Source organism: Penicillium cosmopolitanum (genome assembly GCF_028827165.1).
Source record: "Penicillium cosmopolitanum strain IBT 29677 chromosome Unknown utg000004l:1.0-4361866.0:1.0-4365735.0, whole genome shotgun sequence".
Taxonomy (NCBI): Eukaryota; Fungi; Ascomycota; class Eurotiomycetes; order Eurotiales; family Aspergillaceae; genus Penicillium; species Penicillium cosmopolitanum.
Window position 1 is genome coordinate 4,094,438 of NW_026622674.1, and position 27,971 is coordinate 4,122,408.

The 27,971-nt window shown below is 48.3% G+C and overlaps 10 protein-coding genes across 10 annotated transcripts; 4 read left to right on the top strand and 6 right to left on the bottom strand.

Annotated features, from left to right (window-relative positions):
* Window positions 1-1,758: 1,758 nt before the first annotated feature.
* Window positions 1,759-2,643, top strand: N7509_002951 (uncharacterized protein; the record flags this gene model as incomplete). The annotated part of the gene is made up of 1 exon (XM_056627588.1): window positions 1,759-2,643. The coding sequence occupies one exon, from the start codon at window positions 1,759-1,761 to the stop codon at window positions 2,641-2,643; it is 885 nt and encodes a 294-aa protein (XP_056493383.1).
* Window positions 2,644-2,863: 220 nt separating this feature from the next.
* Window positions 2,864-4,076, bottom strand: N7509_002952 (uncharacterized protein; the record flags this gene model as incomplete). The annotated part of the gene is made up of 5 exons (XM_056627589.1): window positions 2,864-2,889; window positions 2,969-3,181; window positions 3,229-3,296; window positions 3,353-3,852; window positions 3,978-4,076. The coding sequence occupies 5 exons, from the start codon at window positions 4,074-4,076 to the stop codon at window positions 2,864-2,866; spliced, it is 906 nt and encodes a 301-aa protein (XP_056493384.1).
* Window positions 4,077-5,671: 1,595 nt separating this feature from the next.
* Window positions 5,672-7,188, top strand: N7509_002953 (M20 family metallopeptidase; the record flags this gene model as incomplete). The annotated part of the gene is made up of 5 exons (XM_056627590.1): window positions 5,672-5,803; window positions 5,852-6,029; window positions 6,103-6,679; window positions 6,738-6,878; window positions 6,945-7,188. The coding sequence occupies 5 exons, from the start codon at window positions 5,672-5,674 to the stop codon at window positions 7,186-7,188; spliced, it is 1,272 nt and encodes a 423-aa protein (XP_056493385.1).
* Window positions 7,189-7,889: 701 nt separating this feature from the next.
* Window positions 7,890-9,427, bottom strand: glkA (glucokinase glkA; the record flags this gene model as incomplete). Its single annotated transcript, XM_056627591.1, has 2 exons — window positions 7,890-9,194; window positions 9,251-9,427. 2 exons carry the CDS (start codon window positions 9,425-9,427, stop codon window positions 7,890-7,892), a joined length of 1,482 nt encoding a protein of 493 aa, XP_056493386.1.
* A 1,497-nt stretch (window positions 9,428-10,924) lies between these two features.
* N7509_002955 (Aryl-alcohol dehydrogenase (AAD)) lies at window positions 10,925-11,980 on the bottom strand (the record flags this gene model as incomplete). The annotated part of the gene is made up of 1 exon (XM_056627592.1): window positions 10,925-11,980. One exon carries the CDS (start codon window positions 11,978-11,980, stop codon window positions 10,925-10,927), a length of 1,056 nt encoding a protein of 351 aa, XP_056493387.1.
* Window positions 11,981-15,009: 3,029 nt separating this feature from the next.
* N7509_002956 (MDR family MFS transporter) lies at window positions 15,010-17,091 on the top strand (the record flags this gene model as incomplete). The annotated part of the gene is made up of 4 exons (XM_056627593.1): window positions 15,010-15,459; window positions 15,550-15,896; window positions 15,948-16,290; window positions 16,444-17,091. 4 exons carry the CDS (start codon window positions 15,010-15,012, stop codon window positions 17,089-17,091), a joined length of 1,788 nt encoding a protein of 595 aa, XP_056493388.1.
* A 300-nt stretch (window positions 17,092-17,391) lies between these two features.
* Window positions 17,392-18,295, bottom strand: N7509_002957 (Mpv17/PMP22 family protein; the record flags this gene model as incomplete). Its single annotated transcript, XM_056627594.1, has 3 exons — window positions 17,392-17,544; window positions 17,627-18,106; window positions 18,200-18,295. 3 exons carry the CDS (start codon window positions 18,293-18,295, stop codon window positions 17,392-17,394), a joined length of 729 nt encoding a protein of 242 aa, XP_056493389.1.
* A 2,199-nt stretch (window positions 18,296-20,494) lies between these two features.
* Window positions 20,495-20,747, bottom strand: N7509_002958 (uncharacterized protein; the record flags this gene model as incomplete). Its single annotated transcript, XM_056627595.1, has 2 exons — window positions 20,495-20,680; window positions 20,739-20,747. 2 exons carry the CDS (start codon window positions 20,745-20,747, stop codon window positions 20,495-20,497), a joined length of 195 nt encoding a protein of 64 aa, XP_056493390.1.
* A 1,770-nt stretch (window positions 20,748-22,517) lies between these two features.
* N7509_002959 (uncharacterized protein) lies at window positions 22,518-23,621 on the top strand (the record flags this gene model as incomplete). Its single annotated transcript, XM_056627596.1, has 4 exons — window positions 22,518-22,833; window positions 22,888-23,232; window positions 23,315-23,424; window positions 23,478-23,621. 4 exons carry the CDS (start codon window positions 22,518-22,520, stop codon window positions 23,619-23,621), a joined length of 915 nt encoding a protein of 304 aa, XP_056493391.1.
* A 2,545-nt stretch (window positions 23,622-26,166) lies between these two features.
* Window positions 26,167-27,949, bottom strand: N7509_002960 (cytochrome P450; the record flags this gene model as incomplete). The annotated part of the gene is made up of 4 exons (XM_056627597.1): window positions 26,167-26,824; window positions 26,878-27,080; window positions 27,144-27,758; window positions 27,872-27,949. 4 exons carry the CDS (start codon window positions 27,947-27,949, stop codon window positions 26,167-26,169), a joined length of 1,554 nt encoding a protein of 517 aa, XP_056493392.1.
* Between the last annotated feature and the right edge of the window lie 22 nt (window positions 27,950-27,971).

A 27,971-nucleotide genomic window follows, 5' to 3' on the forward strand; every position in this document is an offset into this window, starting at 1 on the left:
GATTTCAAGATGCCCGGGGCTCTCTATATCTGTTGCCAGTGCCGTGATGGTCCCAAGTTTTGGGATAATCAGCCACAGTGTGTGATCTGTAACCACACGGCGTGTAGCTCCTGCACATATTTGGTAGGTGATTCATGATGAAAAACATCACATCCAGTACACTCGAAACCAGACTGATATCCTGCTATCGAAGGACAATACTTACCCGGGGGATTCTACACACATGCGGGGGAAGCACTACGTCGCCTCAAGACAAAAGCTCCATGAAATATCGGGTAGATGAGGATATTCGGAGCAGAAAATCAGCACAAGAGGGTCAATTCAATGATATCAATCCCATCCGACCAGGCAATTATTCAACAATCCAACCAACTGCTGAGCAACGATATTCGAATCAGATAAACCCAGCTCTTATAGAAGGAGTATCAAAAGGAGACGTAATCCATCATTCGGAGGCTTATAAGCGCGTTGAAAAGGCTATGAATTTTATCTCTGGGGACCCAGAAGAGCTATATACAGTGACCTTTCACCTGGATCTGAGCCTTAAAAACTTTTTCAAGTTCGAGGTTCAACACTCTGAGGATTTGGAAAGCCTACTATATCTTAGTGGCTCTGGCTCTATAGCTTTCGCATCAACATGCCGTGAATATGTCGATCGCTTTTGGGGGCATGAAGGATGGCAATTTGTTCAAAGGCTTGCACATGCAAACAAGCAGCCTGGTAAGAAAGAATTTGTACTTGCATGAATGAACCCCCCCAGCGTCTTGTGTTTCTTCGCCCTCCTCGAGTTTCCATTAGATGCGTTAAATCTGTGCTAACCTTCGAGCTGGATAGGAATATTCAAGTATCGCGAAAGCGAGAATGTGTACCACTATGTGATCGATGCCTGGGGCCCTCGCATGCCAGGGGAAGGGGAAATCAGGATGGCAGGCAAAGCCAGATATATTCTCAAATTCGCCACGCTTTTGACATGGATGACCAGCGTCTGTCCGCAGGACTCAATTCATTCCCTTGAGCCCAACATACTGTCATATTCAGAATCGAGCGTCCATTTTCTTGGGTCTATTCATATCTCCACGGGATCGGATTCTTCGCCCATATTTAACTATTCCTTCTTGACCAAAACGGGCACAAAACTGGCCCGAACAGGTACATGTTGGTTTCCGTTGTTTCCGGGTTCCGTGGTAGCGGAAGGATTTCCAGTGCCTGAAAGAGGCAACGATATGGGGGTTGAGATCCAATTCGATGTCATGGTCACGCTTGGGAAAGTTTCATACTTCCTTGAATTTCCAGAGGGTAGGGTACTAAAGGGATATTCAACAATGCTTATCCCTACCATTGGTTCAAGCCCAGGAACTATTCAATGGCATTTCATCCAAGCAAATCCTCCAGACCAGCCACTATCACCTAGCTGGATCCCAGAATCTGTTCGACAAAATATCCTTTGTCTCGACATTGATGATCTCAGGTCCTACAGATCATTTGTCGGGTATTGTAGCGAGGCCCACGTACATGTGGGAACACGCGATTCAGGCTATAGGAATGTGAAAGCATCTGGTGCTGAGAACGATGCACCGAGCCTACGCTTCGCTCGCGAAATCTCACCAACAATTAGCACTTCGAGCATGGGGATCTTTGGTGCCGCATTTGGGGGTAAAGTCACTCTTACCAGAGGGCTTTATGCATCTGTGCAGAAGGATGAGGCTCGACTGGATGAAAGACTGTTACACTCGAAGAAGAGCCCGGCTTTGCTCTACGATGTGGAGAAGGGGGGTCGGGTACCTTGTACCCGAGTTAAACCTTGTTCTTCAAATACTTCATATTTGGGCGGCCAATCTTCCTGATGAGAAGGATAGAGACCAGATCCTGCAGAAAGTCCCATTTATTCCAACTTCAGCCGAATCCGAAGACTATGCAGTCAAAGTGGTGGCAGAGAGCAAGAATGTTATCCTCCGAGAAGCGTATGCCGACGAGAAGACGCTGTTTCTCATCACGAAGCTCAAAGAGATTTTTCTTGCTATCGAGCAAAGAAAGGATCAGCGCAGATTACAGAACGAATCGACAAAACGAATTCCAGGTGTCAGCGGACCCTACTTACGAGGCTGGGAGCTGATTGACATCGCCACCTGTAAACCATCGCCGGAGAAAGGCACGAAGCTGAATGTTGGACCCACAGATTCATGGTACAAGATTGCGCGGGACAATGAGGACATGATTGTGTTCTTTTCTAAAGGAATGGCTGATGCCATTAGACCCACCGCAGCAAGAGTATGCCCAGCTTGGTATCCACCCCCGCGGAATCACTATCTTCTAGCGAGCGTTCCAAGTGTGAAGATGCTGTCAGAGAAAAATGGCGGATCCAGAAAAAGCATCAGAATGACGAAGAAGCATTTCCTCTTCAATGCTAAGGATACAGATGCATTTGGAGTCTGTGGGGGGAACACAAGCGGAGCATGCAGCCATGTCCATTCATTGGTGTCGAAAGTTCCCAACAAGGAAGTCGTTTTGGAAGATAGGGGTGCAATTCTTCTGGGCAACACGACAAATCGAAAAGTCCCAGGCACTAATTCCCAAGCGACAGTACGAGAGAATGCATCAAAGAGTTTCCAGTTATACCATCGCCTAGTCGACAGAACGGCTTGAGATAACTGGCTAGAGAAATATTTAAATTTAGCCAATGTGTGGAATTGAAATGAATTCAACCCTGGAGCTTGAAGACATGCATTCGTGAAACAAAGTTGAGCAAGAACATAACTCGAATAAAATTATAGACGCGTGAAATCAGTCAGATCCAAATCACAAGGTACGGCCTGGACTAACAGCACCCATCCTCATCTCATTATGCTCCTCATAAATATTCCTCTCATAAGACACCGAGATCTCCTGCGTCTGCTTGATACCACCAGTTTTGGCCAGAATACTTTTCTCACTACTGTTATCTCCCGATCTAGAAGGGTAATTGGCTCACCAGCAAAATAGTGGTATCGGTCTGTACTGGGTGTATCTCGATTTTTGCCGCGACTTTTGGCAGTGATGCTGTAGCTTCCTGAGACGGGATCGTCTGTTCGGTCGAAGGTGGACCGCATACGGACAAGGAGGATTCGGAGGGCTGGGATAGATGCAGCAAATATTGTTGAACCTGTTTCTGCAGATGCCCAGATAATGATGCTCGAGCAGTAATCTGACTAATGTTAGGGAATTCATATGGAGGTAGGTAGCTTTACTCACAGGTGAAATCCTGAACTTGAGAAATATTGACAAGCTTCGAGGTCTTGACAAATGCAGTGGCGGCAGCACTTTTGGGAGTTGGTTAGCCTTATATTCTTCCAAGTTGTATCACAGAGAGTCTTACAAGACACCGAGACTCATGGCGACGGCAATGCCGAACTTTTCTCGTTTCTTCATTTGGAGTTTCCAAATAACAGCCCATGGAAGGAGAGCAAGGATGAAGTCCATACATCCTGAATATGCCCCAGCCGTCAAGGCGATGTTTTCAAAGATAGAAGTTGGCCAGCATTTAGCTGTAGCCATGAGCTTCGTATTCCAGAGAGCAGCCGCTGGTTTGCACTGGGCCAGATAACAAACCGCACAAAGCCACATGATCGCATTCATGGTGATGATGATGAACCATAAAAGAACCTTCATCCATACCCGAGTCACGATTCTCAAAAGAGTTATGGCGAAGGAAGTTTTGCTGAGAACACAGCCGATGATCACGATGACGAACGATATGTAGACTAGTTTCAGTGCGGGGGGAATGATAGATGGATCTGCGATTGCTTCGACATGCTTTCCGATTACTCCTAGCTGGACGGCCTTTGTAATCAGTACGGTATAAACAAGTTGTAGTAGCTATTGTACAGGTCAGCTGGTCTAGAACTTGAGAAGAGGAAAATATTGGTAGAATACCCATGCAAGACCGACGACTAAATCGTCCCATCCAAGCCCTCGACTCAGTGCGGTTTTGCACCATATACGTAAAGCCAATACCAATCCAGGACGAGAACCAAAACCCAGCAGACTGCTAGAATTGTGGGACCTTGGTTTTGGCCGTCAAAGATAGGAGAAGAAGACATTTTTAATGGAAGGTATCGAGCCGCTGCAGCCAAAAGATCTCAATTGAATAGAATTTTCATCGGAAATTACTTCTATAAAGAAGAACTTTCAGTTTTACTCAATGGCGGTTATGATGAGTATTCTTTTCGAGATGAAGCATCGCAATGATCCAGTTGGAAGAAGGATGGAGGTTTCTTGTCTGCCTCGTGCAGGAAGAGATTTCATTCCTGAAACTACGAATCTGAATCGGAAGAAAACAAAGGAAATACTTTAGTTGATTTTTTCGGAAATAAATTCCAAGCTTTTTGCAAATGACAGGTACGAAGATGTTCGAACGAAAAGATCCAAAACGGCATTCCGAAATGATGATCTTCCACAACGTTGCTCGATGTCACGGCAAGGCAATATCGCAGGAGGTCAAAGGTATAGGAACCAGCATCCATTTCGCATGTACCAGAAGTGACCCATCACATCCGTTGATTCCAGGCCCTGAAGAACGCAGTTCTTCAGGACCAGCGATCCGAGAGCATCAATGACAGGTGGGGCTATTGCTGAACGGAGTCTAGTGGGCGTTTATCTGAAACGGTCAAGCATGTGTACTGTGATGTTGGGAATTGTCTGTGCGAAGCCGTTAGAGCTGTCACCAAAATTGAGCATTTCATGTCTTGTTCAGTAAGGCGTTTCGTTTCTTCAATATACCCCTGTTTGCAGGTGATCACCCCGGAAATACCATCCATGAGACTATAACTTTAGCCATCTCTCGAGTCGCTCAAACTAACCCCTCTCGCAGTTTGCCTTTCTTATCAGCTCTGGTATGTGTGCACACCCTGGAGCACAAGAGCATAGAATGTATATCAATCCTTCCTATAGCCAGAGGTTCAAAGGGGCGATCGCTTCCTTTGACTTTGGCATAATCAAAAGTAGATTGATTTATTTTACCGAAAGTTCCAGTCACACCAGTGATAGTATCACTAGTTGATTCGCTCTGTATTAATTCAAATATGGAATTTGGAATGATGAAAGATGGCTGATTGGTCTGATCAAGATACTTGCAAGCAAAACCGTGACCACTAAAGGGGTCTGGATTAACTTTACAATGGGATGTCTAATTTGTAGGCAAACAAAAAGCGCTTCTGGTATCGGAAGCTCTCATATTCGCAGATATTTTAGTAGAGCAAGCTTGAAATATAAATAATATTCAAGGGATTAAGCTGCCCCGGAATTTAGTTGCTCGGGCTGTCTAGCTTCAAGTTGAAAAGGGGGGTTGCATACTTTTACTACCCTCAACTCTCCCTACAACTTTTATTTAACATAAATTTCAATGTTGAACATGCGCCTGATTAAAACGAAGCGTGAATGATATTATCATCTGTTAGTGAATTTGGGCAAATCACAACTTCGGTGATAAACGTCGGCGGCCGACCGAATCGCCCGATTCCCCTCGCCAACCTGCAAAAAGGTGGGACGGGACATGAGATACGACCGCGGAAAAGGAGCGCTTTCGTGCGGGGTAACAGATAAAAGGTCGACCAAGTTGGCTGCTATCTTCTCGACCTTCAACTTTGTGCCCGTGCTTATTGCTCTCTGCCTTTCCCTTAATTTCAATCTAAACGCCATGTCTGCCCCGTCGCGTGAGAGCCAAGCATGCGGCTCATCTGCTAGCTTCGATATCTCTAATGAGCACCTCACATTTGTTTCTCAGGCCATTGATTCCGCTTCCACGGAGCTGCGAAGATTAAATCTGGAGGTGGGTTTGAAGATAAATTTCTCCAGAATATGTGCTGATAGTTACTAGATTTGGAATAATCCAGAATTGAAGTTCAAAGAGGAAAAGGCTTGCAAGCTCCTCACCGAATGGCTTCAATCGCAAGGATGGACGGTAAATACGGGGGTCTACGGCATCAGCACGGCATTCGAAGCGCGCTTTTCGGTGCTCGGCGGTGGCCGAACTATGTGCTACAATGCTGAATACGGTTCGTAACATAATTCAGCAAGAAGCTGTGTTCTCTACATGAGATAGGTGCTGATATAGACTACGCACTTTAGATGCCCTTCCCGAAATCGGACATGCCTGTGGCCACAACCTCATCGCTACATCAACCCTCGCCTCTGGAGTGGGCGTAGCATCAGCAATGAAGCAATTCAATATTCCTGGAACGCTAGTTATTATCGGTACCCCGGCCGAAGAAACTGGCGGAGGAAAGTACATCATGGCCAACAATGGAGCATGGAAAGATTGCGATATCGTGATAATGACCCACCCAATGCCAGGTTTCTCTAGTTCGCAAATGTTGACGAAAGCATCATGGAAATTCAGAGCGAAGTTCCATGGCAGAGGGTCCCATGCAGGGGCGGCGCCTTGGGATGGTGCGAATGCTTGTGATGCGATTGTCATGGCGTATAATGGTCTCGCATTGCTTCGGCAGCATGTTAAGAAGACGGAGAGTATTCAGTCGATTATTTTGGAAGCCGGGAAGGCGGTTAATGTCATTCCTGATTATTCTGAAGGTCATTTCTCGCTTCGTGCGGAGGATTCGGTGTCGGTTGAGAAGTTGCGCGAGCGAGTTATCCCTATTTTCCATTCAGCTGCCGCAGCGACTGGATGTACGGTGGAGCTGTTCTGGTGAGTGAACAAAGGTGGTGTAAGATCTGAGTAGATGGGTGTTGGCTAATAGGCCTAGGGACGCTCTGTATGAAGATGTGGTGAACAACATGGCCCTCGCCAACAGGTACACCAACTACATGCTGAACGGCCTCGATTTTGACCCGGCTGAATTCGTGGACCCTGCCACTCAGCCCAAAGCTGCTATGGGAGGAAGCTCGTACGTTCCTTAACTCTTGTGGATATGCGCTGAATGGGTCGTACTGATTGAACTAACTCGATGCAGTGATTTTGGCAATTGTTCATATCTGAAGCCCGGCATTCAAACGCTATTCAAGATCAATGCGACCAACATGCCGCATACACCCGAGTTCCAGCAAGCAGCGGGCAGTGAGTACGCCCACACGGAAGCGCTCCGAGCGGGTAAAGCCAATGCGATGGTAGGAATCGATGTGCTCTTGAACGATGAATTCTACCAGGCGGCACAAAGGGAGTGGGAGAGCTCGATGGAGGCCAGAGGGCGTAGATAAGCTCCAGTTAGATCAATTAAGGAGAACATTTCACTTGAGATCAATATCATGAGACGTCAATATCAAGTTACTAGTTAACCCCCCCTTGTCAAATCCATGTTCGCCTCCAAAATTACCTAGCACTGGCAGAATAAGTCCAAAATGAGGGTCAACCACAACATAACTATAGGAGGGTCCGTTGACGGAGTGTTACGGGAGACAGCCCTAATAGAGCGAGTTAAGCACATTGGATTCAATTGAAATCTTATGACATTGATCAAGCTGTAGATGCAAAATGTGTACTAGAATAAAATACCACCGCGCCAAGTCTGTGCAACTCCATATCGAAAGCTGGAAGATAATGTTACAATCCCACGCGGGGATCGACAAGCGAAAGAGTAAAAGGACGGGGCTTCTGGGCCCCAAGTCCGGACAGGGTGAGACCTCGTCAAACCAGGGTTTCAGGGCATAGGCTGACAAGTTCCAAATAATAGTTTCAGCCAAGTAGCGTTTGCCATGAGGATTGGTCAAGGGAAGGTTGGGGCGGGGGTGATGGTGGTGTTGTAGTAGGCCAGGAGAAGAGGGCTCATTCTCTATGAGGTGACCGAAATAAAGGATTGGTCAGGCCAGTAAATCATTGCAATACCGCGCCGTAGATGGTAGAAGATCGAAAAGCAAATAGGTCGTCAAACATATACACATGAGGTGTCACGCGGCGACGCTCATTTCTCGCGAGGGATATGCAGAGTCTCGTCTTTGCTGGCAATCAAGGCAATCAGGGCGGCACCAACACCGCTTCCATCCTTGGAGATACCAATGCGGATCTTCTTGTCACCTGCAGCACCGACCTGGGGAACCTCACGCAGGGCTTCGCGGATGTATCCCTCGAAGTTGGGGTAGAACTCTACGAGACTACCGTCAACACCGATATCGACAACATTCTCGGTATCGAGCTTGCCAGAGTCAATGAGGATGGCGGCAATGGGAACAGCACTGAGGCGGGCAGCACGCTTTCCGATGGCGTGGACGAGGATCTTGACAGCCTCGCATTCAGCGTCGCTGGGGTTCTCGATCTTCAGGTGGTCCTTGAGAGCTGCCTTGACGTCGACGAAGTCCTTACTAGTGTCGGCCTCGACTTGGCTCAGAAGGCTAGTGTCCAGACCCCACTGGCGGTAAAAGAGGGAGTCGGAGGGAAGGGAAACCTTGGAGGTCTCGCTGGTCTTGAAGATAGCCAGCTTAGGGTCGTTGTGGATGGCCAGGAGCGCGCGGCGCAGAATCTCACCAAGGAACATGCCGGAAACACGCTTCTCGAACATCTGAATGCCGGGGTTGTTGCTCTCAGCATCGAGATCGCGGTCGTAGACGGTGCTAGGCAGCACGCTCAGGTGGTTGTCGAAGCTACCCCACTCCGCGTTAATGATCATCTCTCCGGTGGACTTGTCGTAGTGGGCGTCCTTCATATTTTGGAGCTTGGTGATCTTGTCGATCTTCTCAACGTAGGCACCATTGGTACCGGTACCAAAGATAGCGCCCAGGAAGGTTTCAGTCTCGCCGGGAGAAGTGTAGGAGCGGGCCATCAGAGTGCCGACGGTATCGTTGACCAGCGCAGCCACGCGGACGGGGAGTTCGAGTTCATCAATGGCCGACTGGAGCAGAGCGCAAACGTCGTGTCCGACGGCATCGGGGATGTTGAAGCCCTTAGTCCAGCGGATCAGGGTTCCGGAGTTGATACCGAACTGGCGCACGGGGAAACTGAAGGTGAAACCCAGATCGAACAGGTCCTGCTCGTTGTTACCGGCAAGGCGGCGGCGGAGGTGTGCCTCAAAGTGCTCATTGTGGTGGATACGCAGGAAAGACTCGATCTGGCGGGCGAGGAAGAGGAAGAGGTCCTTGGAGGTACCGGAGGCCATGAGTTCCCGGGGGATCATGATCTTGGATTGGGTGAGGGAGAATGTGGTATCTCCGTGTAGCTGGACAGAGCAGACGCGGAAGTTGGTACCGCCGAGGTCAACGGCCAAGTAAAGACCCTGTATAGAGGTTAGTGAGAGGTTCATCATTGCGCGGGGGCCTCAGCAAAACGGACCTTTTCCGTGCCATTGGGGACTGCGGTCACGAAGGTTGGAATTTGGCTCAGAGTGGTGTTCTCCTTGGCCAGACCCTCATTTTGCTGGCGGATATACTCGGCGACACCGCGCTGGACCTGCTCAGCGGGGTAGTCAAATTCGCGCGCAATGCGCGTGGCCTCAGCCAAGAGTGACATGATGGATGATAGGTGGGGAAGAGCGGAGGTGGAGGATGAGAGGAAAGAGGAACAGCCGGAAAGGAAGGAAAGGGAAAGTAGAGATTAAGAAAAGAGGGAGAGTAAAGAAAGGGAATCACAGAGAAGATGTTAAGAGTGGAGGAGAGTAGAGGAAGGAGAAGAAGAAGAAGAAGAAGAAGAAGAAGAAAAAGAAGCGCAAGTGGGATGGCGGGGGTCCATTTGGGTGGATGAGGTCAGTCCCCAACCCAGCCAAGAAGACTATGGGAATCTCCGGGTTCACCGGGCTCCTCATCAATGGCTTTGACTAGGGCTTATTCTGGCCGAGATCATTGTCGCAGACGGCATCTTTCTAGAAAACATGCTCCGATCTTGTCCATTTTGATTTGTCGTTGCTAGTGAACTATTCTCTCTCTGTGCTTCTACACTGCTGAATGCAGCCGTGGCCCTACATTCTTGCGGGGTCACACAACACCTGGTGAAGACGCTTATTTCCTCGGTCTGTCCTCCCTACACCCAGTAGTTTGCTGGCCGAATTAAATTTCCTACTTTTTTTTTTCTTGATTTTTTCCCCCCCCCAAACAGCCCATGACGCAGGCAACTGTTGAAACTACGAGTTAGTACGGAGATGACAAGCTGTGGAGGGCTCTGCAGGCTGTGACTGGTCAATGGCCCGAAACCCACGTTTCCCCGGCTTCACCGGTGAGCGACACTGGTTAAGACGCGGGCGACACGGGGGATGCAGGGGACGGGCATTCATTCGCACAGCGTCACACCCGGGGAAACTTTGGGGGAGGATGGGGAAATTTAGGGATTCAGGGGTGCATATGACCCGACTGCAGAAGATATTTTCAAGTCTCCTAATTTAGTTAACTTCAAGTTAGTACTACCATTCATCCCCGGACATACCCCGGCTTCTATTGACAACCTTGGAATCGTTCGTTCGCTTCGAGGGTGTCTCGGGACGACTCGGCATGCACTCGGGAAGCCCTGCATAGGCTGGCGAACCCGAATGGCGGCCCGAGTTGACAATCCAATCCCGAGAAACATGGAATCCATCGGTTTCGGTGACTAACAGTTCCAACACCTGCAAGACACTTCCCGGTATTAGTTAGTCGTATTGTAGGTATTGTGGTACTGTCCTTCGATACTTCTCCAGATGTATTGAGACTGATCTACACAACGATCCTTGCCTCTCAAAGTATACCGCTTGACAGTCCACATCTATCTAGACCAGATCAGCCTACCCAGGGCAAGGGCAAAGTGAAGACGATGTTTCCTTCATTTTGTAAATCATGGCGCCGCATTCTCTTTATTTATTTTTCTTTTGCTAATCAGCTCTTAGGTGAATAAATTACGCCGCATACTAGGCAAGTCAAATCCTTACTACATTGCCAATAATTCTTAACGAGACTGGATTGGTCTGAAATATAACAATAAACTTATAATTTCAACTGATTGATAACGAGTAGAGATCTTCCAAGGTTGCTATCCCCCATGCTAATTCCCCGGCTCATACCCAATCGCCCGCGGAGCTAACACATAATCAACCTTTGCAAACCTTCCCACAAGGGAGCCATCCACTCCACCAGTCGTCTTTGGATCAAACCCAATCAAATTATTCGGAAATCCAACGTCAAACTCCTTCGCCTTCTCCAAGAATTCAATCTGCTTCTCGGTTAAACGAATTTTCAAAGCCTGAATATTGTCCTGCAAATGCTCAACCTTCCGCCCACCAACAAGCGGAAACACATTCGGCGCCTTGCAAAGAACGTAGGCTAAGGCAATAGCAGTCACAGATTCAATACCATGCTCTGCTGCAACAGTCGAGAGAGCCTGTGAAATCCGCTTCTCCTCATCCGTCTGCCCGTCGTCGAGTAAACTTCGTAGCTTCTCGCCATTCTTCTTCCGTTCGGCTATCTGCTTCTCGCTTTGGAAGTGTCCACCACCCAGCACATCCCAAGGTGCAAGCGCCATACCAAAGTGGCGTGCCATGGGAAGAATATCTCTCTCAAAGTCTCGGAGCATCACGTTCCATCGTCCTTGGTAGATACAGAAGGGAGTCTTTCCATGCGCGCGGGCATAGGTATTTGCTGCTGAAACGACCCAAGCCGGAGTATCGGAAATACCGAGGTATAGAACTTTGCCCTGTTCAACCAGGATATGCAGTGAGTCCATTATTTCTTCGATGGAGGTCGTATGGTCCCACCAATGAAGGTAGAGAATATCGATGAAGTCAGTTTGGAGTTTGCGGAGCGAATCACGGACACTATTGAACATGCTTCGCTTGTGATTTCCGCAAGTGTTTGGCGTGTTGCCCTTGCCTAGAGCGTGGCTGCGGTAGTCTGTGGTGAACTTGGTTGCGATGACCATTTGGTCTCGGTTTCCGCGCGCTGCCATCCATTCGCCGATCCAGGCTTCAGATTGTTCGTCCTGATAGTTGTTTGCTGTGTCGATGAAGTTGCCACCTGCGGCAGCGAAGGCGTCGAGTAGGGCAAATGATTGCTCTTTGTCCATGCTGCCCATGAACTTTGACCAGCTGTCTCCAATTGACATGCCGCCGAGTTGGGAGGGGATACTCGGATTCCTGCATTGGGGGAGAGGACCCGGTAGCGACCCAGAGGGGTAGCGGGTTCGGGTGCGGGTGCGAAGATCTCTTCCATTTTTATGGTTGGTAGAGTAGTTTGAGATGTTATGAAAGTGTTGTATGTGAATGAAGTGTGAATGAAAGCATATTCTCGCTGAAATATCCTCGTATTTATAGACATTCTGAGCCTGGCTGGAGAAGTAAATATTCGGTGTTGTCAACGGAGTTAAGAACCGCCCTGGAAATAACATCATAAGGGGGAAATTGTTTAACTTAGAGCGGAAATAGGAGGGATTTAATTCGAATTACTATCTATTATCTTTGTGACAATTCAGGTCCTTGCAACAGTAGGGCAAAATTGAACCATGCCTCTCGTTAAATCGAGACTTGCAGGCTCTCCCCCATTGTCATAGTATCTTCCTCGAATAATCAGGCACTATGATATAAAACGAAACATAACTGGGCATTATTATTGTCTTTGCAATCTACTGTACTTGCAAAGCTAAAGTTCCAAGGTTTAACTCCAAAGTCCGGTCTGGTAACCCCATATACATCATGACGCTAGTATGTTTTTGGTTAGATTGCTGTCATCAAATCTACTGACTCATCATTCTCGAGCCTGGGTGCCACTATTTCCAGGTGTCAATCAAGCGCTCTTCACCACCTTGAAGTCACATGTATTATCGAGTTCAAATGCAGGTGATGAACATTGACCTCTAACTGGATTTCCAAATAAAATAGCCGAAAAAATATTGTTAGGCAAGTACCTAATTCCGACCTTACATCAAACTTCGCCGAACGCCTCCAAGAAATACCCTTATCGTACGCCATCATCTTGTGCGATCTGATCTGGAGAAAACCCTCCATTCAATTTATCAAGGTAGTCATCAAAGCGTCCCGAGACTCGAATGGCTTCAGGCCTTGCAAGTGATTTCAAATCAGTGTATTATTGACCAGAAAGCCAGTTTGGAAATGGCAAGAAATCTAGGCAACCGACGTCGGTTTTCAAAGGTCAAATTATCGCCGTTCTGGAACTCAGCTACTATGGGGAATTGGAATCGTTCACCAACCAGCCAACGTCTTTATTGATCACTGTTAAAGCTCATTTTCCGATCGACAGTCCGTCCAGGACTTTTGCACCAACGCCATCGAGCAGCTCTTGCATTCTAAAACTGCCAATTTCTGGGTTCTCAAGACCCACGATGATTCTCATCCGATTATTGCAACGCTGAAGAGTCTCATCAACCAGGCTGCTACTTTCATCAATCAAACACCTGTTGGATCTGACCCCGCTCAAGGCCTTGATCGTTTTCTCCACGCACAGCTTGAGGAGCACTACATACACCTGCTTGCTGATATACTCAGTCGTTTGAAAGTTGTGTATATCATCGTGCAGTTGGAAGCAATCGAGGCTATTGACAGTTCACAATTCACACTGTGTCTTCAACAACTGATAGACCGGCTTTCGAGGCTTGGTGCTTCTACCGTGGTCGGGATTCTCGTTCTCAGTTGGAAGCTCGGTCTGAACTCGGAGGCAAGAAACTCCATCCCTCATTCTCAACTCCGTACTCGAAATTCCTCTCGGCGTAAGGCGACCCGGCTACCCAATCGGCCTCTTTTGACTCCACGAATTGATGTACTAGAATAGGTAGCTCCTAATTGGTTTAAATTCGAATATAGTCACTCCGAAGATACTTGAAATTCAGACATTCCCAGCCGTGTATTGCAAAATAGAAAAATAATCACAACTATTAGAGAGCGGTCCGGAATAAGCGTGTTGGTCATTCATCCTTTCAATACCAGAAAATTTCGGCCAATTCTAGCCTTTCATGAATATTGCATCGTCACTAATGAGACTTGATGACATCTTTCATTAGCTTTCCCTAGTAAAGCCAGTGATTATCCCCCGCATAATCTTCTCATGTCGATCTCACCGCTTTCCCACAGCCAACGCCATGCGCACTGGCGCCCTTCTATTAGCTTTCGGCCCCTTGCGGGCGATCTTCTCACTCATTTTTTTAAACCTGCCAGATTGACAGACGGAGCTCCTCGTCGCGATCTCCCGGTCGATCATGATGCTGTCCGGCCGGGTTATGAATTCGTTTCACTTGACTCGATATTGTCACTGGCTTAGCACTGGCTGACCTGTGCTGGTACGAACAGATCGTTCTAGACACAGTAGACTCACTGCGGTGTGTACAAAAACAGTTGGTTAGTACCCAACGACTTAAGTCAGGAAATTGTCTCCTCAACGTCGAGCAAGGAGATCGCCATTATTCACTCCTTTTTGCATCCCCATTGGTGACAAGGGTGCACCCCACTGGCACCCACTGGAGCCTGGGCCAGAAGGTGACGCCTGCAGAAGATAGCTTGGAGATCCTTGCATCGTCTCCTGGCCGATGTGGCCCTCGGCTGCGGCTGAGACGCGGTTTCATCTCTGCCTGTCGCCCGCATCGCCACAACTCTCGGATGTTTTTCTTTCCTTTCTTTTTCCCGGACTCGGATCACCGCGCATTCAGAATTACGTATTTTGTATGGCGAGCTAGAACAACAACAGTAACCCCGTAGATGCATTCTCTCCACACGCACACAGAACTGGGGGCGAATTGACTGCAAAATGCAAATTGCGGAATTGAAAACTGAGAATTGACCCCATACCATGGCATGCACTGCAATACTGCGCCGTACTATTGACTCTGCAGACCGCTACGGAAGATTCACGGACCACATGGGATGTGAAGGGAGACTCTAGGATTGGTCCTCCTTCATGCCCACGTTGGTGCATCGGCAAGGTCGCCTGGTCGGGGATGAGACCTGTACAAAGGGCCAGTTGCGTTGGCAATCCTGCGCTGACAGAACCTGCGTCGACTTTTAATGCGTTGTCCCCCTCCGTTTGAACTTGTTTTTGCTCTTGTTTTGTTGAGCTAACCCCTTCCCCTCAATCTCTTCCCACCGTCCACTCGTTTACTATTAATTATCCTGGGTTTATACGCCCATAATGTCTACATTTTTCAGTCCACCCGACCAGCCCAAAGAGGGTATTGTGCTTGGGAATAATGCCCCCTCCGACACAGATAGTCAGAGTCGTCCACAGTCTAAGGGGAAAGCTTCCTCTAAAGCGGCGAGTGAGAAAAGCACCTTGATTGAGGAACCAAGGAATTCCAACGCTTCCAGGACTTCGAATATTCGAGCCGAAGATACCCAGAAGGAGACTGCCAATGGTACAGCCAGTACTACCGCCAATGAGACTGCCAAGAATGAAGAAGACACCAACAAGGAATCCGCAGTCAAAGACAATGCGGAGAAGGAGGTCAAAGACGACGAAAATAAAGCAGACAGCGATGCCGACGGTGAGAAGAGTCAAGAACCCGAAATTGAATATCCAGCGGCATGGAGGCTTGTCCTTATTACCATTGCGCTATGTTTCTGTGTGTTCTGTGTGGCATTGGTGAGTACAGACCATCTCAATTGTATCAGAGAGTGAGTATTTATCTAACAACATCCAGGATAACACTATCATTGCAACTGCCATTCCAAGATTACCGATCAATTCAACTCTCTCGACGACGTCGGCTGGTATGGAAGTTCCTACTTGCTCACTACTTGCGCTGTCACCCTGATTTTCGGAAAATTCTATACCTACTACTCTATCAAATGGATTTACCTCGCCGCCCTTTCCGTCTTCGAGATTGGTTCGCTCGTCTGTGCCACAACTCCTACCTCCGTCGGTCTTATCTGTGGTCGGGCTATTGCTGGTCTCGGTGCTGCGGGTCTGTTCTCTGGTTCTATCTTGATCATTGGCCAGACTGTTCCTCTTGACAAACGACCGATGTATACCAGTCTGATTGGTGCTATGTTCGGTATTGCAAATGTCGCTGGTCCTCTGTACGTTGGCTCCTCATTCTGGAAACAGGTTCAACTGCTAACTTAGGATAGTTTGGGCGGTGCTTTCACTGATAGACTCTCCTGGCGCTGGTGTTTCTATATCAACCTGCCTATCGGAGCTGTGACTTTCCTCTGTATTATCTTCTTCCTCCCTGCCAACAAGGCATTGAAGCAGAAGGGTAATTGGAAGCAACAACTGGGCGAATTTGACCTTCTCGGTTCTCTGTTTTTCCTTCCATCCATCATCTGTCTTCTGTTGGCGCTTCAGTGGGGTGGTACCAAATATGCCTGGGACAATGCCCGTGTCATTGCGCTCTTCGTCGTTTTCGGAGTTCTTTTCATCGTCTTCGCCGTCCTGCAATGGTGGGGACAGGACCGTGCAACTGTTCCCCGCGTCTAATCAAAAACCGAAACATCTGGGGTGCGGCATGGTATTCGTGTGCGCTGGGTGGTGCGTACTTCGTTTTGACCTACTATGTGAGTACTCCAACACCCCCAATTATCCTCTTTCTTCTACACCAAGCGCGCAATGCTAATACTATCACAGCTCCCAATCTGGTTCCAGGCTATCAAAGGCGCAACAGCAATCAAATCCGGTATCATGAATCTCCCCATGATCATTGCCGTCGTCGTCGTTTCTCTTCTCGCTGGCGGCCTCGTCACAGCCTGTGGCTACTACACACCCTTCATGATCGCCTCGTCAATCATCATGACTATCGGCGCCGGCCTTCTCAGCACCCTGCAAGTTGACTCCGGCCACCCGAAGTGGATCGGCTACCAAGCGCTCTTCGGCATCGGTCTCGGACTTGGCATGCAACAACCGATGATGGTCATGCAAACGGCGCTGAACCCCATGGACGTCCCTAGCGGCACGGCTATCGTTATGTTCTCGCAAACCCTGGGTGGTGCTATCTTCGTCTCGGTCGGACAGAACGTGTTCCAGAATCAACTCTTCCAGAATCTTGCTCACTATGCGCCTGATGCCCCGGCCGCAGAATTAATATCCGCTGGTGCGACCATGCTGCGTACTCTTGTCCAAGGTGATGAACTGCATCGCGTCCTTGTTGCGTACAATGCGGCTATCATGCAGACCTTCTATGTCTCTGTTGCGATGGGTGCTTTGACCCTTGTCGGTCCGATCTTCGTTGAGTGGCTCTCTGTTAAAGGGAAGAAGATTGAGATGCCTGCTGCTTGAGTGATGGACGATCTGAAAAATATTCCCTTGTTTCTTTTTTTCTTCCTTTCGATATCTCCCCCTCTTCGTGCATATTCTTTTATTTCCTCTTGGCTATGCGGTGATCCGATTCTGGTCTGGGATAGTATAATATGGTTGTTATATACCTAGTGACTTGATTTGAGTAATACAGTTGTTCATTGATGAAAATTCCCAGTGTATGTAGTAGACTCCATGTCTAAATCTATTAGTATGCCCCGCTGAGATTGACGCTAAGAAAGAAAATGAGATGAAGTGAGGGATTTTGGGTATAAACTATCATTAAACTGCAGCGTACAAGCTGAGATAAATTCCCCATATCACTCCACACGCACTGCCAAAGACGACACGCCGGTCTACGGGGATGACAGTGTACATCAGCGTTGACACGATCGGGCGGTATTTCATCCGGGCGATCATAATCGGCCGAAAATCCTGCTCCGACATGATTAGAAAAGAGTGTGCAATGATGATGGTTATATCTCCACATCGAAGAGATAAAACCCAAAGGACATACCTCAATTATCAACTCCCAAACTCTTCCAAGCGCAACCCCCTTCAAAACATTAATCAAAAAGACAAACAGCACAATATTTACCACACCGGCGACAGTCTGGTCAAAAAGGAACTTCATCATAAAAGCATGCAGGCCGGACTTCCTCACGCGAGGCGCCCATCGACTGGAAGCCTGCCCTTGAGTTTGCTCCTGTATCTCGGCCATCTTCTCCTTCTCCTTCTCCCGATGATGCGGGAGCTGGGCATCTGAATCAGCAGACCACGGCCAAAGGGAGACGACAAAGGAGCGCAGAGACGCGAGAGAGCAAAGTGCTTTGAAACTGCATGAGCGCGAGGAGAAAAGCGTTGAGATCTCCGCGCGTGAGGGAAATCCTGGATACTGTGTTTCCAGTGCGCGTTGCCAGTAGAAGTTCAGGGGCACAATTAGGATGCCGTAAGAAACGAATTGGAGTAGGGCCAATATGTTCAATTTGAATGGGGTCTGGAGAGTGGTTAGTTACGATTCTTTTTTTTGGTGAAGTATTCTTTTTCTTTTTTTTTTTTTTGCTTTAGCTTGGGAGATAGGGATAATTACGGTGTTGTTGCGCTGGTCGATTAGCTGCGCGAGGATGTTGGAGAGGGCATTTAGCACGGTCGACTGCACGAATGTGACTGTGAGTGCAGAAGGCATTGTATTTGCGACGCCATGTGAATTTTCTCCGAGTTTTGGGGGGTTATCACGGCGATCCAGGGCCGTTCAAGTTCATGTTGGAGTGGAGTGGCGCTGGCAGTTCCAATTTGCGCTGGGGCCGCCAAGACGCGCAACCGTGTCCTGAGAGCCCGAGATGATCGACATTGCATTCGGCCTTTAGAGTTTCGACGGCCCTGAAGAGGTCATTTAATTGCAGAGAATATATACATGACAAAATCTAATTCCATGCCATCAATTTTTATCACGAATGCTAGTAAGTATGCTTGCACTGGCAGCCCTGGGGGTTTCCAAGGTTCAAGATTCCAACCAAGGGATGATAAAAAGGGCCCAATCGAGAGGCGGAAAGGGTCGGGTTGCCGTTATGAAAGGAGACCGGGGAGTTGAGTTATCAAGTAGATTCGGGCGAGGTACGACTTCAGACTCGAAACCCTCTGTATTCGTGACATAGAAGAGGATGAATGCTTAGTGGAGATTGTCGCGACTGGGCTCTAGTCTTAAAATAACTATGCTGGGATGTCCTTGGTTGAGCAACATTCGACACCTCTCCCAGTACCCACTGATTGCGCTTCCGTCACGTCTACTTGCCTCTGGCTACCATTCAGTGGCTTGTGCCTTGATGGATTTTAGTTCTTCGGGCCATTATCATATGGATCCCAACATATTTCCTCGGAGCGAGAACCTTGGAAGTCAGCCGTTCTATCACTCACTAGGTACTAGTAGTTATATTTTTATCGCATCTCTGAATAGGAGACCATTCTCGGATTCCGTGAATTTCTCTTTCACCTGCCCAGGTGCCCACTGGCAGGTGGGACAAGTTTCAACTACTAGTATAATGCCTTTCCCGAGCGGCCCAAGTTTGATACATGGTTCTCAGAACGAGGTTCAGTGTGCCTTTTGTAGACATCTTTGTCCACGGTAAAGCCGGTCCTTTTCGCTCATGCTATTTTTCTGTCTCCAACTCTCCTCAGCAGCCAGCTTCTACTCCAGAACGCAATTATATGCTCCGTGACTTCCACAGAGACCCCCATAGTCCACCGAATGTACGATTGGCAGTGTGTCAGGCTTGCTTGGTCTGCTTGATTCGCGGCCCATCGCCCACGGCTAGAATGTACTACCTTGATCTCTGTCCAATTTTTCATTCATCATCCCGATATATTTTTAGTTGCTAATTTCAGTTGCCCCTGCCATTGCAGTTGCTAGAAGGCAGCGACAAATGACGAATGGCATTGGTTGATCGATAATTCGACACCATAACGAACTCCTCTTTTTGCGGTGAGTCCCAGGCATCGAATGGCCTGTAACCGGTCAACAGGTTGGTTCAGGGAGGTAGCGAGCTTTTCTATCTACTAGTACTGATTGTTCATTTGTTGAACATCGGGTGCCGATTTTATATCGTTGCCCAGGTGGTCATTTTAGCACTACAGAGAAGTGTTTGCGAAGCGCTGCAGCAAATTATTTCCAGGTTTGGGCCCTACGGTGGGTATGGAGATGGATGGTATAAGGTACCTGTAACATGATCATTGAAAGGGGAAAGTGATTCATACTGTTCACAGGACCTATAAAGGACAACCTTGGGAATACAAGATTAGACTTGCCTAGTTACTCTCGTGAGTCGTAACATATAACCTTTTCCCACCATTGTGCTTTTCTTCACCGTCCATCTTCCGGGTCTTGATTTGTTTGCTCTTATTGCTTTGTTGATTCGCCTATTCAAGGGCTGTATGTCTCCAAGGCTTCTGCAGGCACCAACGTTGACAGAAACAAGATTAGATTACATAAACAAAAAGGTGGTATGAGTCCCTTACCCGTCATTCTTTCCTTCTCCTTCTCCAAGACCTCTAACAATTATTCCATCGCCTCTGTGCGAGACCGGTCATTCGACTGTTTGTTCATTCTGGTAACCGTTTTAGGCCATCGCCGTGCCTGAGTGGGCGAGCATAGGCGCCGCTTGGCACACCCATAAACCCCTCTTTCTCCTTCGAACTGAACCTCATACTTCCTTGCGACGCATTCAAAACCCTCGTCTCCGAGTCCCTATCTCTCTCTTTCACTAGACACGAAGACATCAGTACGAACGAAGCAATGTCTCTTCCCGGGATTCGAATAGCGGCCGTGGAGATTCCCGAGGCGGCCGCCGCGACTCAGTGACTGGCTCCCGACCTACTACGCCTACCGGCGCTAGTGATGCTCCTCCCCGATCTCGTAGTCCACAGAGATCTCCCAGTACCGAAAAAAGCGGACGAGGCGGAGGTTCTGCGAGGGGCCAATCATCAGGCCCTTCTCGAGGTGGCCCTCAGCAACGTGGTGGCTCTCAACCCCATGATGGCTCTGTAGGTCCTCCTCCGGAGTACCACGGCGCCCCGACTATCAAGGCAGACAGACAGTAAGTTCAATGGCCCCTCTTACATTAAAAATCACTAACCGGTTCCATTCAGGGTGATGTTCATTGCTCAAAAGCATCTGCACCACCGGCAAAGGCTGAGGTTTGTTCCTTGTCCACTTTTTCCCGATCATCATCGCTCCTATTCTAACACGAGGTTTCCAGAAGCTCTTTTGCAAGGTCAATTTCCGCTTTCAAGCATTTAAAAGCGACGTATGACACCATGCCTCCGATAATATTTCGAAGCACGCCAGTGAAGTCGATCATGGTGCCTTCGACAGACCTGGCTACTAAGCCATCGCCACGACCCTCAATATGAGCAAGGCTCCGCGAGTCGAAACTCGCTGGCTCTAGGTGAATTGCCTCTCGGTCTCCGTGGATTGAATTGTTTCCAGGGCGGGTGGGCGGGAAAGATTCGATTTTCTGTTTGCATTCAATGGCCTTGGCCATTCCAATTCTTCTGCCTCTGCCTGTGGCTATGGTATCTTTCGCGGGTATCCTAATTGTCGTTTTCGCGGTTATTCTTCCCCATACCCTTACCCATACTGTTCAGGTACACCTGGTTGGCAGTAGATAAAGTACCCTTTGGAGGAAGTGGAAGAGGTGCCAGTGGTTTGCAGAGTAGAACGGCTTAGAAGTGGCGGGTGGTGATGTACATTCGCTGACTGCTATTCTTGAAACCATTGTCATCCCACCGTATTTTCAGGGTTATATCTATATCTATTCTTATAGTCATGCCCAGTGACTGCCTTATTCGAATTCTAGTTCTCGCCCGACCATCAGTAGTCTTTATGGGCTTCCTTTGGTCAGTCAGTATTGAAGTGTGGAGCCTCAGGCACCATATCAGGCATTCACAGCTCGCCTTCCCGGCCACACTCCTTCTCTCTTATAGACATCCGCATGCATGCACCATTTCCTGGTTTCCATCCTCCATCTGCATTAGTATTGAATGTAGTTCTTGATATCCAGTGACTCCGGTTGCGTCGCGGCCAATCGCTCCCCGGCCAGCACGCATTGCCTTGTGCCTTAACTTCATCTTCTTCCACCTTTTGAATCGTCGTTGCGACTTCTTCTTTCGCCACCAACTGTGAGCTGCCTCCTGTAATTACCGCTTGGATATCTGAGTCCTTCCCCGCCTACTCGCCACCCTACTCGCCCAAAGACTGAGCGTCTTCGGATTCACGCCTTGCACATTCATTCCTTATGTCGCCTTCAGTGGGTAGCGGGTGGCGGTCAAGTCTGAACCAGACATCTCCTAGTTAGATAACCAAACCCATCAATAAACACCTCCATCGAGGATTTACGCATACACACTATGTCGCATGAGCCTGATGCAGTAGCACTTACTCCTCCTCCCCTTCCATTCTTCCCGCTTCTTCTTCTTCATCCGCACCCTCCCAATGTCAGTCACCGAGTGACGGCATACTCTTTTTGTCATGTTTTCTCTTGTCAGTCACCGAGTGGCGGCATGTGTCTTTCTCCTGAATTGGGATTCTTCTTCTCCCACGCCCTCCCCCTCCTCCTCCTTGTCAGTCATCGAGTGGCGGCATACTTTTTTCCCCTGAATGCGGATGTCGACTTCCACGAGCCATGGATATGCTATATCACTACTAGGCCAGTTTTGGTTCGCTCCTGCCGTCATACTTACCCTTTCAGACCGTCAATAACTAACTTTTAATTTCCATTCAAGTTTCCATTCTCTGCTCGACACCCACTCGACACCCACTCAACACCCACACAACTACATCACTGGATTACGAGAACAGAGGCACGATGGCGAAGAAAATACAAGCGAAACCTGCAATGAGTACAAACAGAGCGATGCGTTACATGGAGAGAAAGTGGAACGGTTTGACGGACGCAATTGCTGCTCTCACGGCGTCCAAGGAAGCTCAGGAAGTTAATGACAACTTGGCCAACTTGAGGGAAGCTTTCGCGGAAGCCAACGAACTTATGGACGAGATAAAAAAGAACCCTCCCGTTCCAACCTTAGGCGTAAGCGATGCAGCATCGGGAGATCATGTCAACGCCCTCCGGACAGGCTTTGGACTCCGAGCCGACCCAGAATGGAGAGATTGGATGGAACCCAAGCACTCCGATCAGCTTGATGGATATTATCGTGATTTACAGCCCTTTGGTAGTTTTTTCTCACTGGATTCAAGGACTGTCCAGCCAGCTAATTCCTTTTTAGGCAAGATTATCAAAAGTATGGGTGGTATGTTCCGGCCGCAGTCGTTCGAAGCGAACATTGACGACGAACCATGTTTGCGTGCTAGCCTGAACGCACTTATCTATGCAATAAACTCAACGGTCCAAGAAATGAATCCTGAAGGCAGCAGGTCGCTGAGCATAAAACCTGAGCAATCCATGTCATACTACCCATACCGATATGATGGTGAGGATTATCGGCTGCGGGGTCGAGCTGACTACGCCCTTTGGTACGGTCGGCGCAGGGACATTGATACCAACCTGATCATCTGGGAGGCCAAAGGAAAAGCCGGGACAAATGGAGAATGCCAGCTGTTACTCTACATGGGTAAGTGTAGACTGTCTACCATCCCTCGTTTGAATATCGATACGAATCGTTGGCTAACCGACTCTTGATCGCCTATCTGCAGCCATGGTTCACAAAAAGCGATGCGAGCTTGGGAAGAAAAATCGCATTGTGTACGGAGTCCTCGCTCTTCCAAACTACTTCGAATTCATCCAAATCGACAATGACGGTGTAGTATGATCAACCCTTCGCTGATGCTTGTATGCCAATATCTGACTTGACTTTAGTACTCGATGCATTTTATCAAATGTTTTGATAGTTCCTTCAGTGCATACGTTCCACTCTTGACCTCCATATTTATGGAGGCTGTGGCTCTATCACCACCCGGAAGTGAAGAAACGGACTCAGTGAAAGCGATGGAAGCTGTCTAATTAAACCTTTCGGGTTGCCAGTCTTTGATTGCTGTTGAACTATGATTCTCATTCCCTTTTTTCTCGTCGATTGATTGATGAAATTATTCTTACCCTCTTGCTTTTACACCGTGGCTTTTGAAAACATTCATCCACGGATTAAAGATGTATTTTATGTTAGAATTAGCCGGACTTGAAGGACCTCGGTAATTTTGTTCAATCAACACCATTCGTATCAATCTAAGCAACTGATCACGGACACTCTTTTCGTAAAGTAACCTTGGAAGACTAGTAGTAACTCACCTCACCCTCTTGCGGTGCTCCATAGCGTCAACTGCCCAGGTGGTCGGTAGTAGTTACTGACAATTCCTTTCTAGTCTAAAGTACTATGTCGATACACATCTTGTCAAAATATCCATTCGGGGTTGAGACCTTGGAATCTTCATAGTAAGTGCCATTGTACAGCGCAAGTAGTAGCTAGTTCTCTTCGCTACCTGGGAACTTGAAGGTGACTATGATTTTTCCAGATATCCTAGAAAACTTTGAGAGATTGGTCCGTACTCGTAACAGCCCAGATACAAAGAATTCAAGTTTCAACGATTCAGCAGCATTGAACGATGTAACTGAGCATGAGTGAAGGAATAAGGGAAGAGTCACAGATAAAACCTTTCTATCAGAGAAACAGTGCATTGGTCTTTTATATCGGCCCGTGCGAGTCTCCGACTCCAGAGGGCGTCGGGAATTATCGTTGTCTTGAGCTCTGCGACGTTTCATGCGTTGACCGGCCAGTCGAGCCTCGCCCACGGCGGCGTGGTCTTCTCAGAAACAATATTCACCTGCATGAACCAAGATGGTATTAACGCAATAACGGTGATACATTTCCTCGTCTTCGTTCTCCGGCGGAAGGTCGAATGGATGCTGGGGGTACCAAAAAGCTATGTCAAGATTCTTGGCGTTGTAATAGATATGAGACTCAAATAATAGGATTGTATTGTGAGGGCAGCGTCCAAAGGCCCGGAGATAGCAATGGAGCTTCAACAACTTTATAGTCTAGAACAGCGTGGTAGCTATTCATATCAACCGTGACATTATGCCTCTAATGTCTGGATGTACACGTTAAAAAATAAGGCTATTGGACCGATTAACCGGGTCCCACGGGTCGAGCGTAAGCGATTGTAGGGACATTCCTTGCAGTTACAACCAGTGTAGTAGAGGCAGAGGCTCGCATTCCCACCGCACAACACGGGCTATTCAAACTGGGAATTAAACTCAAGAATCTAAAAGCCTGTGTATTGGAATAACTTCAGAGCCCATTTTGAACAGCCAAGGAAAGCCAACGGGAAGATTGTTCATCATAAACAGGAATCTCTAGACACAATACATGATTAAAGGTAATATCCACACCGTAGATCGATTCTAAATTTATACTATCACAAGGGGTACTGTTAACGATTTCTCTCAATTAATAATTACATAGCTTAAGTTCCAAAAACGTGATAGATCAACCCGGGACTAGTATAGAATTATTCGCATTAAGACGTGGAAAAATAAATTGAACAATTTCCAGACATTTTAATTCCTTAAGAAAATAAATTGGCCTTCTCTTAGCTAAGTATCTATTATAAAGCATATTGAACTGATTATCATAAAGTGTGTTCGGGTTCGCGGTTTAACAAATTATACCCCCCTGTCTGTTGTCCAGATCCTCAGAACCACTTCAGATATGACCCATATGAACACAAATGAGTTCAAAATTATTATTATAGCATGAAAAATCTTCAGACCAGCCCTGGTGGATAGAAACAACAAGCGACAGCGAGCCTTCGATATTCCATTGAACAATAGCGCCACTTTTCGTGACAATTTCTGTTCTAAAAACTGAAAATAACATGGTTCAGGGCGGCGAACTCGGCTGTCCGACTGAAATGACTAAATTGTTTCTGTGTAATGTAGGTGAGGTGTGGGGATATAAAGCATGCTTCTTTGTTTAACCAGGGATTGTGCGGGCATTAGGGACGGGTATACCCCGCGGTACACCTGGGTGATGCAGCCCATGCAATGTGCCCTCATCAAGGTGAGCCAGGACCCCTTCTATTTTCCGACAAGCTACTGACTATCTTTATGTTTCCTAGGAGCTGGGGCTGGCCAAGCCGTAGAGGATGGGTATATACTTGGGCGAGCACTCCAAGAATATTTCCGATCTCAAAGCACAACACACCCCTATACCATCGAGCATTGCCTTCATCTTTATCAATCTATCCGATACCCTCGCTCAGAGAGGGTCCAGATGACATCTCGCGAAGCAGGGGATTTGTATGAAATGAAAGTCAAGGGAGTGGCAGGGCTTAGCTATGATGCTGGCCTCCCTGTTATAAAAGCCTTATTGGAAGACCGCATGGCGTGGATTTGGAACGAGGACATTGAAGAAGTGTACGCAAAAGCTTGGTCTGAGTGGCAGCACTCGTAGTTCTAAAAACCAGTACAAGTTCACTTCAAAGTAATTGACATCCATCCATTCATTCTATTACATTTCTCATAACACGACATATAACCCATGTGCGCAGTCCTAGTCACTCGCAACAGAAACAGGCACAACTTTTTGAAACTCAACATTCGGCCCATCCTTCGCACTAGTAAAATGATCCACAAGCGCCAAATGACCCTTCTCATCCTCACCCTGCCGGTCCGCAAGACTCATATCGAAAAGGAAAACCAATCGCGCGAGCGTCAATCGCATCTCCATAAACGCCATGCTCTTCCCAATACACCCACGAGGCCCGATACTAAATGGACAAAATGCCCGACGCGCTGTCTCGATGTCCTCTTTGGTGCTTTCCCAGCGAGCACCGGATGAGGTGCTGCAGGTTGCGCCCTCGATCCAGCGCTCTGGGATGAATTGCTGCGCTTCTCGGTAGTATTTCTCTTGGCGGTGGATTGAGTAGGTTGGTGTGCCGCAGTCTGTGCCGGCGGGGAGGAAAATGCCGTCGACGACGGCGCCGCCTTCCATTACTTCGCGGGGTGGTGCGCCGGGGACGGCGGGGCAAAGACGGAGGGCTTCGTCGATGCAGGCTTTTAGGAAGGTTAGTTCATTTAGTCTGGTGCCGCTGATGATATCTTCGACTTCTGTGAAGGCGGTGCGGACTTCTTCCGTGAGCTTCTTCAGGGCGGATGGTGAGCGGACGAGGTAGAAGAGAGTTGCGGCGAGGGTGGTGGAGGTTGTGTCGCTGCCGGCGATCATTAGGACGTTTGCTTCGCCCAGAGTTCAGGCGTGCTGAGCCCTTTGCCTGTTTCAGGATCCTTGGCGTTGAGCAGGTAGTAGAAGAAATCTTTCTTTGCTTCGCGGCCGGCGGAGGCTCGTTCTTGTGCTCGTTTGTTTGCTTCGACGCGGGAGTTCATGATGAAGTTCCAGCGGTCTTGCGTGAGGCGGCGGATGAGGATCTGATCCAAGTTCCAGCGGTCTAGAGGCATCCAGAGACCACACTGTTGTTGTTTTTTTGTTAGGAGTTGATGATTGATATCTCTCGGGTTGAAGGAGGTACTCACCACATAGTGCCGGTTCGCAGCACGATCAACCAGTCCAATCATGTGTCGGCGACTGTCGGTGATCAACATGTCAAAGCTTTTTCCGAAGCATAGCTCGCCCATTACATCGTAAGAGAGATAACTGAACCAGTTGCCCATGTTGCGCACTAGGCCCTTTCGATCCTGCGAGTCGTCTGCTTCGAATCCGGATCCGGCAAGGACCGCGCAGAGTTGCCGCACATGAAGCAACATGACATCTTCCATACCTTTCAGCGCAGCGTCGGAGAATGCCTGGCTTAGGACGCGTCTTTTGCGGCCATGCATAGTCTTGTCAATAGCGTTGTGGGTGTTATACACGCCTTTGATGGCTGGGAAGGCATTGTAAAAATCCGCTTTTTGGAGGCGTTTTCCGTGTCCGTAGATGTCGTGGAGACCACGATCGGTGTTCACTGAGACGAAGTTCGGGGCGACACGCACATGACTGCCGTACTTTTGGTGGCATTCATCGAGCCAGAGGTGTCGATCACCTTTGAGTCCATGGTAAAGTTGGACCCAGGGAGTGATGGATGCTAGAAGTGGTCCGGGAATGTGTCGAAGTGGGTGTACGAAGCGATTGTAGAGGATATACGCGATGGTCTAACAATTTCAGTCTTTGTCCGGGGTTTTTTGAGGGGGTTTCATATGTGGAGATGGCGGGGGATGGGGATGGAGACGAGGAATGGAGTGACTGGAATGGTTGGATTGCTTACCAGCACAACCAGCACCGCAGCCAAATCGCCTAGTATCCGGTCGACAGTGAGGTGTCTGAGCACAGGTTCAGCTAACATGATGTTGGAGTTATTGGATCAG